Consider the following 18,249-nt stretch of genomic DNA (forward strand, 5'->3'; position numbering starts at 1 on the left):
TGATTTTAACCTATTTTTGACCCACTTAAAAATGATTTTAACCTATTTTTGACCCCCTTAAAATGATTTTAACCTATTTTTGACCCACTTAAAAATGATTTTAACCTATTTTTGACCCACTTAAAAATGATTTTAACCTATTTTTGACCCACTTAAAAATGATTTTAACCTATTTTTGACCCCCTTAAAATGATTTTAACCTATTTTTGACCCACTTAAAAATGATTTTAACCTATTTTTGACCCACTTAAAAATGATTTTAACCTATTTTTGACCCACTTAAAAATGATTTTAACCTATTTTTGACCCACTTAAAAATGATTTTAACCTATTTTTGACCCCCTTAAAAATGATTTTAACCTATTTTTGACCCACTTAAAAATGATTTTAACCTATTTTTTACCCACTTAATAATGATTTTAACCTATTTTTGATCCACTTAAAAATGATTTTAACCGGCTAAAAAAAAACGGCCCGTAAAACTGTAAAAACCGGCCCGGCTATAAAAGAACGGCCCGTAAAAAATCCAAACATGTGAGGCCCCCTAGCGCCGCTCTACGACTTTTAGTTTCGGAGGAGATAGAATTTGAAAATATGGAGACAGACAAACCGACAGACAGACATATAGCCGTTTATATGTTAGATAATGACAATATTAGAAGGAATTTTCAATAATTTTCAATTTCAATTATATTACGTTTATTTACCAACATAATATGTCGTACAAGATGGTGGGTGTTGATGTTCCTAATTTTCAAGAGTAGAATCTTTTCTTCAGGGGAGAAAATGAAAAGAAACGTGTACAACTGTTCGGTGGGGCTTTCCTCTGTCTGTATTATTTTTTTATTTGTTCATTCATTCATTTATTTATGGAAGTCAATGTCGCAGACTGGCTATCAAATCAATTTCTAGGATACGAGATATACTAACTCGTGTTCACAATGTTTCCTACAAACTGCATTGATATAGCCTTCAAACACAAAGTCTTTTCACGCTATGCACAATGCTTCAAGCAAGCTGCAACGTCCTTCTCGAACAAATAATGTAGAAAATGCGAATTACTAGAAATTATTTCAAGAGTTTTCGCACATTTTATTTTGTAAAATTCTCCGTGGTGTCAGAGAACTAAAATTTGTTTTTGTTTTTGTATTTTTCAGCATGAAGTATTTAATCGTTCTTTTGTTGGTGGCCGTGTGCCAGGCTGAAATGTTTGAAAAAGAAACAGCCGGTAATTTGTTTCTCTTTCTCTTTCTTTTTCTTTTATCTTTTGAAACTTTTTATTCGATGGTGAAGTGATGCGGATGCTGACTGTCATGTCCGATGCTACTGATGCATCTTCGCATGGCTGCGCCGTCTAATCCGTAGTTAACATTTTCTGCTACATGCTTGACAAGTGAGACCAAGATATAGATCCAATTCTACTGTTATGAATTTTCTGGTGTTTCATGTATCCTTCGTGGTTCCGGCCCTTCGAGGTGATGCACCTCTTGTTATCATATATGCAACCAGATTTCATTTCTAGCTTTCCAATGAATTTCTACTTGACTCTATTATAAGGCATGTTATCTCCGCAAGAGCTTTAATCCTAATTCTGGTAACCTGTCTTATCCTTAACCAATAGATGAGATTGCCACTGTTGCTTTATGTCCATTGGTTACCTTCTTATTATTGTATGAGGTACGTATCTTAGCTTAAATATCACAACCTTTAATTAAGAAGGAGTATTGTATTAGTTACGTCCCATGGTTTTTATATAAAAATCACTCAAGACAAGGCATGAAGTTAATTTAATTATTTGTTTAACATTGTTTATTAAAGTAAAGAAGAAGAGTGTTCGATTCACTGGCAAGAATGCATTCCAGTCTTCATTACAATATGCATCTAGGAGGAGGAAAACTATGATGTAAAACCTGAGGTCTACTGTCTGCTCTCTCTTGTGACAACCATTGAACCGACAGAGATTAGCAGTTGTACCAAAAAATGTGGTTGACTCTGCTCAAAGCCTTCACCAGCATAAAAATCATCTGTCTGGAGTTTTGAGCAACTTAGTTGTGCGGAAATGCTTATTTTTCATATGTCGAAATCGATGGGATAGTCCATCATATTTCTTAATTATTTTCGGTTGTTATTGCTAAGAATAAATAAAAGAACAAAAAATATGTCTAACACCTGCCTATTACTTCAATCTCCTACAGGACGGGTCATATTAAGTCAGATGGGATGAACCAACAAACTAAATCTCGATCGATGTTTTCTGTTATATTAAAAAAAAAAAAGAAAAAATTACTATAGAAATCAGTTGGTCGATGTTTTTATTTATATCTTTTTATTTTTTTTTTATCTTATTTTCTATCCCTGTCAGCATTCAAGTTCATGTCGGGCCTCAGCTTGGAGAAAATCGAGGAGGTGATCGAACAAGAGATGAATAAACTCATCCATCGTGAACTTTCCCCAGAAGAAATCGGGTAAATTGATCGTCTTTTCTGTGTGACTTTTGGATTCGGGATATTATCTTTTTATATTTTGTTAAATTGCACGCGAATGAATTCGATGGTCGGAAATAGAATTCTGTCACTTTTTGTCCCCGCTGTGTCCGATGACGCAACAGAGCTCCTCCACCAGCACGACACCGCTAACACCACCACCAACACCAACACCACTTACAAAAACATCACCATCACCACTAAATCCACCACCAACCCCTCCACCGCCGCCGGTTCTACGAACACCAGCACCACCATTACCAAGACTACAAACCAACACCATTACACCCACCACCGACATTATTGGCACCACTGTCACCACCGACATCACCACTATCACCACCACCACCACCACCACCCACATCATCATTACCATTACCACCACCATCACCACCACCGACATCACCAACACCACCATCATCATCACCACCACCACCACCACCAACACCACCAACACCACCAACACCACCATCACCACTAAATCAAACTATCCGCCCCCTCCCCACCTCCGGTTGATTTCCATCATCTCATTCTTTGTGTTTCTTTCTTTGTGCATCGATTTTTCTTTTTTTCTTAAATTGTCTTTGGTTCTTTGTCAGCCTCATTTGACGCATTACCCAGAATATATGTCCGTCGTCTTCACGCTGGTGCCCGGACCACTTCGCGCCAATTTCCATGTTACAACCAGGCGTATCATTCATACATCGAATGACAGCATTCTTTCAGAATTTCACAGACCAACAAGATGAAACTTTTTCTTCTTTCTTTTTTTTTTTTTTACTCTTGCTTTTCCATAAGTTCTCAAATCGAACAACAATATTATTGCGGGTCAAAATCAAAAAATAAACCTTTACAATTTTGCTCAAAATTCTCGGAGACTTTATCGAGTTTCTTTTCAGTAATTCCATGAACGTTTAATTCTCTCTCTCTCTCTCTCTCTCTCTCTCTCTCTCTCTCTCTCTCTCTCTCTCTCTCTCTCTCTCTCTCTCTCTCTTAATGAGTCCATCCAGCGCGGTCGCAGCCGAGATTGAACTCACTACACGAATTTGTAGACTAATTCAAATCTTGTGAATACTTGATGCTTCGGCAGGGCTATCAAGGGTATTTTTTATCGTGACGCCATCACTAGACGGGGTGCCTACCACGGCTTAAGAGAGTCCCATCTATCCTCAAGAGAAGGATAAACCACGCCAGTTTCTCAACCTGGTATTTTACTTTCAATGTGTCACTACTTATCAATATACGACACAATCACGTTGACACACCGGTTCACGCCAGATCATCGAAGTTAAGCAACGATGAGTCTGGCCAGTACAAGATGGGTGACCATTTGGGAAGGCTAGGCACTGTATGTTCTGCGTCGACGTAGAAATTTCCAGGTTGATATCTGGGGGCGCATTTAATTCACTGGGGGAAATGCACCACCGAATCAAGACGAGAAACTACCGTCTTTACTTGTCTTTCCGAGATTACCATGGCTCTACAATTTGGAGTGCTGTGGTCGCCGATGCTGTTAAAACAGCAAGAATGCTGCATGCATGCACTTATCAAGGCCAAAAATCTCTCGAGGATAATCTGTCAGTTGAATGGTGAAGAATACTATAAGAGAACAATGAACGAAATGAAGATTACCAAGTTTAAATCTGCAGAGGAGCAGTTCCTATGTAATGTGTTCCCCAGTACTTAGTAAGAAAATCTGTTCATGAAAATACTATTTGATTTTATGTAGCAAAGGAAAGTAATTTGCATTTATGTTGTCACGTGACTGGTACGTTCGAATCGTGTTCGTTTATGTTAAAACCTCCCTCGGACCCCAACGCCGTCCAACACCGTCGAATAAGAACAAACAAAAATAAATCCGACTTGACTTTTCTTTCGTTTTTTAACACAAATCGTTTATTGCTGTTATCCTTTCTCCCTGTCTTGACACCAGTTTAAAGAGTCTCTCTCTGCGGGGCCACATGTCCGTCTCACCTGACTCGCGTTTCTCTTTCTGCTCCACTACACGCCAGCTGCAGACAGCCATTTCTCGTCCTCGACTTCACACGTCCATTTTTTTCAACCGCACTTTTTAGTTTCTCGACCACATGGTGTCTTTTTTTTTTCTTTTTTTTTTTCATCTCGCACACTTCCTTATTTGCATATGTGATTTTTTCGGCAAGTCAGCTATCTTACAGCTCCTGCTGATATTTCCCCCACGTGCTCGTACGTGCTTTGTTACAGCGTTAGGAAGACGAGTGCTTTCTGTGAATGTATTACAATGATGAGATTGAAGCTCAGTCGGCAACCTTCCATGAAAATGAAAGGGACTGAAATTTTAGCTCTTTCTTTTTGTACTAATGAGTCACAACATATCAAGGACAAAAGCTACTCAAAGATAAGAGCTAATAAGATGGACCGATTATCAGTTGAATGATGAAGAATATTATGAGAGGATTTTTATGCTAATAAGTCATCACTTATCAAGGCCAGAAGCTACCCGAGGATAAGAGTTAATGAGACAGAGTGTCAGTTGAATGATGAATAATATTATGAGAAGATATTTTACACTTATGAGTCACCACCTATGAGGTATAAAATCTACTCGAGGATAAAAATTAACGGGATAGATAAATTGTCAGTTAGATGATGAAGAATATTATGAGATGATTGAAAATAGTGAATAAACGAAACAATATTTGATTCATTTTAAGTCCGATTTATCATAAATAATCATTGATATTGGATTCGTAGATAGCGATGTTGTAGTCTGCAGCGAAGCAGTCTTGTAGTAGTGTGTTCCACAGTTCTTAGAAAGAAAATCTTTTATGAATATGCCATTATATCTTAGGAAGAAAGGCGAAAAAAGGGAAAATTATTTGCAGTTGCGTTAGTAAAACGAGTTCCTTCTATGAATATATTACAATGATTAGAATAAAGCTCAATACAAAATACCAATAGATTACAGAAAGCATTCCAATTTCAATAGGAGTCACCTTGATTTCTTTACATTTCAGATCTTGATATTTATTTATTCATGTCCTTTCACTGCAGCTTTGGTGTCGAAAAGGGCAGGCTACGTCAATGATTGAGCAAAATCTCTTGCTTAGAAAAGTTATGTCAAGTTTGGAATGTTCAAGTGCCTTATTAGTTTGTATGCGCATGTCCCAAAGAAGTGGCAATAGGCCTCCCCAAGGTTCCAGTTCTCTTCGCACTTGTCCAGTGAAGGTCTTTCCTTCTTCCTTGGCCATTCTCGACTATTTGGCATCATTCTTTTAGGGGATCGTGGTGATGGGACAAATAGAGGGGATGAGGGAGGTGCTAGAAAATTTATAGATGTGCAGCTTTAATGTTCTTTAGTGTTATTATATTATTATTATTATTATTATTATTATTATTTATTAGTATTATTATTATTATTTCTATTTCTATTCATTATTATTTATAATTATTTATTATTATTCATTATTTATTCATTATTTATTATTATTATTTATTATTATTTATAATTTATTATTATTATTATATTATTATTTATTATTCATTATTATTTATTATTATTATTATTATTATATTATTATTATATTATTTATTATTATTATTATTATTATTATTATTATTATTGTTATTGTTATTGTTGTTATTATTATTATTATTATTAATATTATTATCATATTATTTATTATATTATTCATTATTATATTATTATTATATTATTTATTATTATTATCATTATCATCATTATAATCATTATTATAATTATTATTATTATCATTATTATATTATTTATTATTATTATTATTATATTATTATTATTTATTATTTATTATTATATAATAATTCCTTATTTATTATTTTTTATTATTATTTATATTTATTATTAATATATTATTTATTATTTATTATTATTATTAGTAGTAGTAGTAGTCGTAGTATATTACTACTTATTATTATTTATTATTAATATATTATTTATTATTATTATTATTATTATCATTATAATCATTATCATCATCATTATTATTATTTATATTTGTTTAATTAGTTATTTACTTAATCATTTATTTATTTTTATTATTATTATTATTATTATTATTATTAATCTAGTAGTAGTAGTAGTAGTAGTAGTAGTAGTAGTAGTAGTAGTAGTAGTAGTAGTCACTAGACATTCTCACGCAGGCGCTCACCAACTATTTCTCACTGACAATGAACTTCGCCTCTGTCGATAACCACTTTATCTCAACAGCCGCTTACCGTTGATTTCTCGCTGGCATCAGCCATTGGTATTCCTTGGGGTTTGGGTGACAAAAAGCCACTCCTCCAAAGCTCCAGTCATACTGGCACTTTTCCAGAAAAGATCTACTTAGTGATCCCCCTTCTCGGTCCTCCCGAACCCTTTACAACTCTTTCGTGCGGATGTCATCTGATTTAGACGTCATCAATTTTTTTGCGGGGATTGCATAGTATTTTGCGTTTTCTGTTTTCTTTGTTTCTTTTGGTCTTTTTTGTGGGGGGGGGGGTATGTTTGTCTCTGTTTTTGTTTTTGTTTCCGTTTTTTTTTTGTTGTTTTTGTTTTTGTTTTTGTTTCATTCCTTTTTCAGCATCCAAGTTAATGATTATTGTTCACAGTTTGTATGGATTCGTTTTCTGCATTCTAGGATTTTCTTTAAGGTTTCAGCTGTTTTCATTATTTCATTATCCGTTGTATACTCTCAATCTTCCCTCGTATTCTAATTTCTCCCATTCTTCTTTCTAAGTTTCTGCAGGATTGTCTCTAGTGCTCCTACCATTGTTTGTGTTATCTTGCCTTTCTTCATCTTCCATATCCCTTGCAGAACTCTGGTCAGTTCCGTACATTTACTTCCTTTCTCCATCTCCTTGACATTCACCCTGTAGTCTGCTGGATGACGAAATCTATGATCTGGCAGAATTGTTCTATTATTATTATTATTATTATTATTATTATTATTATTATTATTATTATTATAATAATACCGTTTCTTTTTACAGACTCGTAAAAGAACTCGCTGCAACTTTCGCCCAAACAGTTCGGGATCAAGTTTCTGAGGCCATTACTAACGTCGAAGAAACCGGACATCTCAGCGCTGAGGTATGTAAAAAAAATACACGGTTGTGTCTCAAAGGTGTAGCAATAATTGTGACACAATTCAGAAGTTACGAACCAAACTCGACTATGAGATTAAGCTAGACATCTATGCACCAGATTTGCCCCGATGGATTGGAGTGAGGTCTCAAAATCCACGGTTTTAGGTTTATCTGACTTTGCTTAATCTTCGAGGTTCTGGTAATCTGAGCGAGATTTCTTGGACCACCTTTCTTTGCTTTGTTTAACTATACAAATGTGCCCGTTGATTCCGAAACGGTTCAGTTCTATCTTGTGAATCCTTATTTCCGGAAGTAAATTACATTGCACGTTCATCTGCGTGGTTTATACTGAACCATGCGAATTCAACTACATCGGATTCGGAAACGTTCAACTGTCGCCGGTGAATGTTCATTGGATCAATTTTTTTTTTTTTTTTTTTTGCATTAAAAAATTCAATGAGACATCTTTGCTTTTGACGCACGTCAATGACAGGGATTGTTTTCTCAGAATCTCGCACTGTCAGTATCTGTTACAGGAAGATGGCATTTTCAATTCATGACTGCATAAGTTCAGTCATCATAACAATACATTTTGCGATCCCTTTGATCTGGGCAGAATAAAAAATAGGAGGCATTACTTTTGAAACGACTCTCGACAATTTGGAATATGATCTTTTACTCTCCATAGACAATCTTGGATAAAATCGTATTTTTTCTTAGACAATCAGAGATACACTTCCTAAATAATTTGCGATACTTTACCCTTCTTTGATAATTTGGGAAAAAAGAGTTAAGTTAGGCAAATTTTTCCTGATATTTCTTTAACTCTTTGAAAGAAAATCGTGAATTTAACAGTGCACATCGCGTTGGCGTAGCAACTTACCACGGTACTAATGACTACAATGAATACCTTCTTGGCCTTTTGGTCAAGATCAAAGTGTAGCATCTGTTCCGGCAGATACTGCAAGCTATGACTAGCTATGACTAGCAAAGACCAGATGTGGGGGCAACCCCACATGCCTGACCTTTAACCAGCTCCCATTTCCCACCTCTCGGGAGCTGGTCCCCTTTTTCCCTTCCCCCTCCCTTCACTCCTCACATTAAAAATCGGCCTTGTGCCTAATTTGCTCGGTGGGGGAGCAAATAAACACCATCTGTTCCGGCAGATACTGCACTTGAGATGATTTGTACCAGTCAATGGAGGGGAAACCCTCTATACTGGGACAATTATTATTTTTGGTAACCAGAGTGCCCCCTTTTTGCCTACTTTTAGGGGAGCTGGTTTTTACCTCACATTAAAAACGGCCTTGTGCCTAATTTGCTCAGTGGGGGAGCAAATAAATACCATCTGTTCCGGCAGATGCTGCAAGCTATGACTAGCTGTGACTAGCAAGGACCAGATGTGGGGGCAACCCCACATGCCTGATCTTTAACCAGCTCCCATTTCCCACCTCTCGGGAGCTGGTCCCCTTTTTCCCTTCCCCCTCCCTTCACTCCTCACATTAAAAATCGGCCTTGTGCCTAATTTGCTCAGTGGGGGAGCAAATAAATACCATCTGTTCCGGCAGATACTGCAAGCAAAGACCATATGTGGGGGCAACTCCACATATAAGACCTTGGTCAATGTAGGGGAAACTCTTCATACCAATTGTCACTATCCAGCTCCCCTACTCCCCGGGGAGTTGGTCCCCATTTCCCCTTCACTCCTCACATTAAAAATCGGCCTTGTGCCTAATTTGCTCGGTGGGGGAGCAAATAAATACCATCTGTTCCGACAGATACTGCAAGCTATGACTAGCTATGACTCGCTATGACTAGCAAAGACCAGATGTGGGGGCAACCCCACATGCCTGACCTTTAACCAGCTCCCATTTCCCACCTCTCGGGAGCTGGTCCCCTTTTTCCCTTCCCCCTCCCTCTCTCTCCACATTAAAAAACGGCCTTGTGCCTAATTTGCTCAGTGGGGAAGCAAATAAATACAATCTGTTCCGACAGATACTGCAAGCAAAGACCATATGTGGGGGCAATCCCACATATAAGACCTTGGTCAATGTAGGGGCAACCCTTCATACCAATTGTCACTATCCAGCTCCCCTACTCCCCGGGGAGTTGGCCCCCATGTCCCCTTCACTCCTCACTTTAAAAATCGGCCTTGTGCCTAATTTGCTCAGTGGGGAAGCAAATAAATACCTCAAAGTGTAGTATCTGTTCTTCAGATGCTGCACTTCCATTTCTTATTCTCTTTCGGTGGAGGAACAGTCCTTCACGGCTGAGACAATTTTTATTTTTGTACCTTTTCTCCACGTTAAAAAACGACCCTGGTGTCTAACTCTGTCCCGTGGGGAGGCATAGTAAATAGGTACAATGAATACCTTCTTCTGCAACTCAAACTGCATTCACATACACGTCAAAGGCCATAACGTATGCTAAATACTTCAAACCTTTTCATTCACCCGTAATTTAGAATCAGAGTGTGGAAATGTAAAGAGGTCAAGGTGATTTCCATTGTAATTTGAACGCTTCGGGCCATAACGAAAAGCCACCATAAATGGCTTAATTTGAACCTGTCCCTCACCATGACATTTGACTATAAATATGTCATAGTATAAACAGTTTCTATTAGTTTATAATCTCATATTTTAATTATTGTACAGCCAAATAATTTATCTTTGTATTTCATTTTGTTGTGCATTATTATAAATTTCTGTTCCACACATAAGAGTTCAGTTTTATATTTAAAAAATATCTATATAAAAGTTATCCCCTTTTTGTATGTACATATATATATATATATATATATATATATATATGTATATATATATATATACATATATATATAACCAAACAGATAAAACGGAAATAAAAAATAAAACACATATTTGCTCTGCAATAGTATTGAGCACTCTCTTCAAGTTTTTGCTAATTACCAGTTTTGCTATATATATATATATATATATATATAGTGTTATAATGGAAATTCCAGGAGGAAATCCGGGTATAAGAGCTCAATGTGGTAAACAGAGCAATAACATAAAAATATAATTATTATGTAATTTCCGTGTTATATTTTTATATTATATATATATATATATTTATATTATATATATATATATATATATATATATATATATATATATATATATATGCAATATTGGGATGCGTTTGGCAAGAAATGGACTATCGGCTTGATGTGTGTCGTGTGAACATTCCATGAAAAACTTGAAATCGCAAGCTTTTTGAATATACCAGATCTGTTTTTATATCCTTAATAGTTCTCGGGATATTATATATCAAAATGTGTCCAAGAGTTTTGGAACATCCTGTATTTGATAACTTTTTACTAATAATTGTATTTAATCAAAACGTTCTTCTAACCCTGATCATTGACTCTGACCTTGGCCATGGCAAACTCTACGTAAGGTTGAATTCATATTTGCCGTTCCTAGATTGAAATAATTTGCATTTTTGCATTTTTCCGCGACAGTGAATGCTGAGAAATTTAAATATCGACGAAAAAAAAACGAAATATTAATGATTGAATTAAAATTTTTCCTTGTGTGCGTGATTCCGAAGGCGCAATTATTTTTCGAAAAAAAACTGTCGTGATTAATGCTTAATAAAACATGTATTATTAATTCAATTAATTAATTTAGAAATTTCTTAATAACCAAAATTGTTCATTTGTTTTTATTATTTCCGTAGTTTATCGCGCGTATGTTCAACCATTTGCGAATGGCTGCCGGTGAAATTGCCCATGGTTTGGAGATGACACCAGCGATGATGCAACAATTTCTTGAAAACATGTTGAAAGATATTGCTGAATTCGAAGGTAATCTTTTCCCCCGCTGAAAATTACCATGCAGATTGGCTGCAATACAGTTGTAAGGCTTTTAGCACGTTGAATATATGCAACGGTCATGGTTTGCTCGGTTGGGATGCGTGCTTCTTAAATATGGTATTAGACAAAGGTCCATACAAAATTTCAGTCAGGTATATCCAGTAGTTTCCGAGAAAACTTCTAGTGTAAATATGGTATTGTAGTAATTAATACTTACTAGCAGAACCTGTGGAAAATCCACAGCGGACTCTTTCATATGTAATATATTGATAAATAAATGGATAATATATTGATGTTGGCATTCTGTGGATTTTCAGCGTAAATTGAGACGCTCTGATATGATTGCAGCTCTTTTGGTAAAACTACAAAGGTATTTTTTTTTTTTTTTTTTTTACACAGTGATCACCACTTATCAAGGCCCGGAAGCCACTCAGGGATAAGGGTTATTGCAAGTACATCACGTTAGTGAGGAGATTTTATGAAGTGTTTAATTAGGGAGGCGGTTCATTAGGAATTTGTTAACATTAGACTTGAAGACATCCAAGTTGTAGTCCGGAGGGAAGCAGGCAGACGGAACAGAGTTCCACAGGCGTGCAGTTCTAAGAAAGAAGCTTTGCTCATGAAATCCGCGTTTTGATTTAGGCACAGATATAGAGTGGGGGAAATTTTTCACAGTGGATTCAGCTAGACGGGTGATTTTCGTGAAAGTTTGGCGAGGGGGGACCAGGGATTGGAGTTCAGACGAGCACCTGCCATGAAAATAACGATAAAACAAGGATAGGCTCGCAACGTCTCTTCTGTGGGAGAGGGGTTGCAGGGTAGAGAAAAGGGCATCCCCCACTAAACCACGAAGTCTATTTTGTACTCTGTCAAGGCATGATAGGCTGTTTTTGGCAGCTCCTGCCCAGATATGGCAACAGTATTCCATCCTTGGCCGTACTTGGCTTTTATATAGATAGAGAATTGCATCAGTAGTGAGATATATCTTCTGGAGCGGTAGAAGGATCCCACCATCTTTCCAGCGACCTTGGCAACAGACTTGATGTACGTGTTCCATTTCAGATCAGGAGTAAAGGTCAAACCCAAAAGCTTGTCAAAACACGGGGCCTCACCCAGACGAGAGCCATCCATCACAATTGATGCCAGCTGGGGATCAGAGCGTTGATGATGTAAGGATAGGAGTTTGGTTTTAGATGCATTAAAGGTAACTAGCCACATCTTCCCCCACTGAACCACGCGCTCGAGATCAGAGGAGAGAGAATCCGAGAGAACTTCGTCATTTACAGCCTTTGATGTGTTGCCGTAGATGGTCGTGTCATCAGCATAGATGTCAACGAATGATTTAAGTATGTGTTTAGGGAGGTCATTGATGTAGATCAGGAAGAGAGTTGGGCCGAGGATTGACCCCTGAGGGACTCCAGCATTTATATTGCAGGCCTCCGATTTTTGTCCATCTACCACTACTCTTATGAGCCTATCGGAGAGAAATGATTTAATGATTGAGAAAACATTTCCAGTTATACCGTAGCTGGAAATCTTGTGAAGTAGACCCTTATGCCATACTTTGTCAAAGGCCTTTGATATGTCAAGAGCAATTGCCCTAGAAAGGAAGCCTTTGTCAAGAGATTCACTAATCCTGTGGGATATAACCGTCAGCACATCTGCAGTAGATCTTGCAGAGCGGAAACCATATTGTGTGTCACTAAGAAGGTTGTTTCTGCTGAGGTGGTTGACTATTTCTCTATTTAATATTGATTCCAGTAACTTACTCATAACACAGAGAAGACTTATTGGTCTGTATTGAGAGGGAGATGACTTATCACCTGAATTCTTAAATACAGGGCAAACTGATGAGGTCTTCCAGGGGACCGGAAAGCACTTCTCCTTAAGGCAGCGCTTAAATAGTTTCGTAAGTATGGGAGCAAGTTCTGGTTGAAGCTTTTTTAACACTATAATTGGGATGCCATCAGGGCCAGTTGCTTTACTGGAATCTAGGTTTTTATTAGCTTGGCAACCTCATGCACGGATATTTGTATATTACCTAGCTTGTTCTGTGTTATAGGAGGAAATATGGGGAGTTGATGGCCTTCGTCGCATAGGGTAGAATTAGCTGCAAAGTTCTTTGCAAATAGTTTGGCCTTCTCTGACGCTGACGAGATAACCTCTGGTCCATTGATAATGGTTGGGATAGAACGCACACTTCTGTTCAGGATCCTATTTGTTATTTGCCAAAACTGGTGGGAACCAAGCCGTTGATCAGCTACCTTGGATTTAACAGACTGGGCATATAGCTCTCTTGCATTTTTTATTACTCTTTTACAGTGGTTGCTGGCAGTCCTGAAAGCAGCTTTAGTCTCAGTGCATCTATTACGTTGGTAGTTATGGAAAAAGTGATTTCTGTGCGCGATAGCAGCAGCACATTCTGGGGAGAACCATGGCTGGCTATTAGGTTTTTGTTGGAATTTTTTTGATGGTATGAATTGGTCTATGCCTACAATTAACCATTCGGTCAGGTCTGATACTATAGAGGACACTTCCTTTTTAAACATGGAGTGCAGAGATAAATCAGATATGAATGTACGGAAGCTATCCCAGTCAGCCATAGAGTATCGGTATACAGTACGGTGGAGGGGTACGTCTGATGGCTTCTTACATTTTGTTTTTATCTTAACTGATACGACGGAGTGGTCGGAGGATCCTAAAGGAGAATGAACGGTACATGAACATAGCTCAGGGGAAGTTGAAAGAAAAAGGTCTAAGAGGCTTGCATATTGATTGGGTGTATCGGGCACACGGGTGGGTTCGCGAACAATCTGAGTGAGGTCATAAGCAATGGCAAAATCATGACAAAACCTCCCCTCATCATCTGTCTTATTTGAATGGGTCAGCCATTCCACGTTATGGACGTTGAAGTCACCACAGATGTGGATGTTTATCTGAGTTAGCAGATACGCCGGCGTATCCCGGTCGTAAAATACGCTTAACTATGATATTTTAATTTATGCAGTTCCTTCAGGCATAATCGAAACCGAAACCAAAACTTATGAAGAATTCTTCGTGAAATTATTTATTTAAAAAAATAGATTACTTTAGTGTCATCAGCTATAATCGAAACCAAAGCTTATGAAAATTCTTGGTATTGGATAAGCTTGTTGGATTTCATCGTCCTAGTGAGTGTAAAATGCTTCCTGTGGGCCATAGGCCTGCGTGCTTAGTAGTGGAATGACTCCATTCCTAAGTTGAGAAAAAGTAAGCATATTCCACAGTCAAACTTCTTCGTATCATTATCTGTGTCTGTTAACAGATGTTCTTTGTACGTGGCGTGGTGACTCGGGAGGAAGGGTCTCGCATCACATGCAAGTAACTCGTGTTTCACATCATGAGTTCAGATAGGTTCAACTGATGAGGGAAAAAGAGGACAATCTCGAATTTTAGACTCCGAATTTCATGATTTGTGTGAGTTACTGGTGTTGCTTTTTATTGTGGAAATAATTATACAATAAAATTTTATTGTGGAAATAATTATATAAAAAATTTTATTGGGAAAATAATTATATAAAAAATTTTATTGTGGAAATAATTATATAAAAAAATTATTGTGGAAATAATTATATAAAAAATTTTATTGTGGAAATAATTATATAAAAAATTTTATTGGGGAAATAATTATATAAAAAAATTTTATTGTGGAAATAATTATATAAAAAAATTTTATTATGGAAATAATTATACAATAAAATTTTATTGTGGAAATAATTATATAAAAAATTTTATTGGGGAAATAATTATATAAAAAAATTTTTATTGGGGAAATAATTATATAAAAAAATTTTGTGGAAATAATTATATAAAAAAATTTATTGTGGAAATAATTATATAAAAAAATTTATTGTGGAAATAATTATATAAAAAAATTTTATTATGGAAATAATTATATAAAAAAATTTTATTGTGGAAATAATTATATAAAAAAATTTTTATTGTGGAAATAATTATATGAAAAATTTTTATTGTGGAAATAATTATATAAAAAAATTTTATTATGGAAATAATTATATGAAAAATTTTTATTGTGGAAATAATTATATAAAAAAATTTTATTATGGAAATAATTATATAAAAAAATTTTATTATGGAAATAATTATATGAAAAATTTTTATTGTGGAAATAATTATATAAAAAAATTTTATTATGGAAATAATTATATAAAAAAATTTTATTATGGAAATAATTATATAAAAAAATTTTATTATGGAAATAATTATATAAAAAAATTTTATTGTGGAAATAATTATATGAAAAATTTTTATTGTGGAAATAATTATATAAAAAAATTTTATTATGGAAATAATTATATAAAAAAATTTTATTGGGGAAATAATTATATAAAAAAATTTTATTGTGGAAATAATTATATAAAAAAATTTTATTATGGAAATAATTATATAAAAAAAATTTTGTGGAAATAATTATATAAAAAAATTTTATTATGGAAATAATTATATAAAAAAATTTTATTGGGGAAATAATTATATAAAAAAATTTTATTGTGGAAATAATTATATGAAAAATTTTTATTGTGGAAATAATTATATAAAAAAATTTTATTATGGAAATAATTATATAAAAAAATTTTATTATGGAAATAATTATATAAAAAAATTTTATTGTGGAAATAATTATATAAAAAACATTTTATTGTGGAAATAATTATATAAAAAAATTTTATTATGGAAATAATTATATAAAAAAATTTTATTGTGGAAATAATTATATGAAAAATTTTTATTGTAGAAATAATTATATAAAAAAAATTATCGTGGAAATAATTATACAAAAAAAAATTATTGTGGAAATAATTACACAAAATATTTTCATTGTGGAAATAATTATATAAAATAATTATAAAAAAAATAATTATATAAAAAATAATTCTATAAGAAAATAATTATATAAAAAATAATTATATAAAAAATAATTATATAAGAAAATAATTATATAAAAAATAATCATATAAAAATAATTATATAAAAATAATTATATAAAAATAATTATTTAAAAAAATTATATCAAAAATAATTATATAAAAATAATTATATAAAAAATAATTATATAAAAAAATAATTATAAAAAATAATTATATAAAAAATAATCATATAAAAAAATAATTATATAAAAAATAATTATATAAAAAATAATTATATAAAAAATAATTACATAAAAATATCGTCGCAGACCATTACTTCATTTTCATATTTTAAAACTAGACATTAATCAGAAATGACTTTTCCTGGGCATTCATATAAATTCCAATAGAGGAAGAAGAATTTCACTCAAAACAATTGTGTTGAAAATGATTATGAAAACGGAAATGTGAGTTATGCTTCCCGATTTACTAAAAACAGTTAAACTAAAATCATGTAATGCTCATAATTATCAAACGTCTTCCCTAATTTTCTGCGTGATGTTATCAGAACTAGTAACGAGGCAAAAAGTGTTTTAATTCAGTATTTGTATTTTGAAGAGATTTATCGAAATAAAATATAAAAATGAGGTAAATTTTTAGATTAGGTCCACCTCCACAATTTTTTTTTTAAATTACGACTTTTAAAGGTTTTCGACTATGCTGAATACGGAAATAGCGTTGAAATTTTGCAGAAATAAGTAGTTAGCGAGATATAAAAAGTTGTATTATGCATTGTAATCTTTGGCGGCCATCAAAAATACCAAAAACGACATTTTGGAAAGTATAAAGTAAAAATAACAAAATTAGTTCAAATAAAAACCAATTTTGTTATTTTATTCTATACTTTTCAATATTTTTTTATATTTGATTTAAATAAATCACTTCAAACTGGAAATATTGATGACTAAAAAAATACCAAAGTTATTGATTTGCCTCTTCGCTGCTTCCGGGACCACGTCGCAGAAAATTAGGGAACATTCATATATATATATATATATATATATATATATATATATATATATATATATATATATATATATATATATATATATATTAGTGTTGGCCGATTAATCGGGATCGGAATCGAGAATCAGAAAAATCGACAAATTTGGTGGTATCAAAATCGAAAAAATTGATGCCCATTTTCCGATGCCAAAACGAATCTATTAACTGTCTTTTTTTTATCTAATTTCATTTAAAGCACAACCTTCCATTGCTTGTAATAATGATAAAATAATAAACATTTATTGATTTTAAATTACCAGTAAAGTTAAAATCGATAGATCATCCTCCACAAGTGTATTTTACGTTTAGGAAAATATCTGCATATTTAACATGTGTTTTGTTTTTTTTTTTTGTTTTGTTTTTGTTTTTGTTTTTGTTTTTGTTTTTACAGAAGTCGGGGAAAATAACAATTCTATAGGTCAATATTTAGAGATTTATTAAGAATCGGAATCGGAATCAGAATCTGTAATTGTAAAAATATTGGAATCCTCCCATCACTAATATATATATATATATATATATATATATATATATATATATATATATATATATATATATATATATGCGTGTGTATGTGCGTCTTCTTTATATTATCATATTACATGATTCTGATCTACTGTCACACACAGAGACACACATACACACACACACACAATGAATATATCATAGAAAGATTATTCTTGTGAACTGAATCAATCGTTTGGCCATAACCTACCAGTAAATGTGTGTGTGTGTGTGTGTGTGTGTGTGTGTGTGTGTGTGTGTGTGCGCATGCGTGTGCGCGTGTGTGTGTGTGTATAAGAGAGAGTGAGAGAGAGAGAGAGAGACGGTGGAATATTATTGCCATAATTTTCATCGTATATATATATAT

The 18,249-nt window shown here is 33.8% G+C and overlaps 1 protein-coding gene and 1 pseudogene across 1 annotated transcript in view; both read left to right on the top strand.

Annotated features, from left to right (window-relative positions):
* The window catches only part of LOC145278358 (uncharacterized), a 34,772-nt gene that overhangs the window by 5,690 nt on the left and 10,833 nt on the right, over window positions 1-18,249 (top strand). The window contains exons 2-5 of the mRNA XM_080130650.1: window positions 1,158-1,228; window positions 2,363-2,465; window positions 7,473-7,572; window positions 11,271-11,397. Coding sequence (XP_079986776.1) covers window positions 1,159-1,228; window positions 2,363-2,465; window positions 7,473-7,572; window positions 11,271-11,397 — 400 coding nt within the window. The 5' untranslated portion in view covers window position 1,158. The remainder of the gene's footprint in view (window positions 1-1,157; window positions 1,229-2,362; window positions 2,466-7,472; window positions 7,573-11,270; window positions 11,398-18,249) is intronic.
* On the top strand, window positions 8,475-8,638 carry LOC145278544 (U2 spliceosomal RNA; annotated as a pseudogene).

The sequence above is a fragment of the Euprymna scolopes genome, chromosome 6 (genome assembly GCF_053919585.1).
Source record: "Euprymna scolopes isolate OS-2025 chromosome 6, ASM5391958v1, whole genome shotgun sequence".
Lineage (NCBI taxonomy): Eukaryota > Metazoa > Mollusca > Cephalopoda > Sepiida > Sepiolidae > Euprymna > Euprymna scolopes.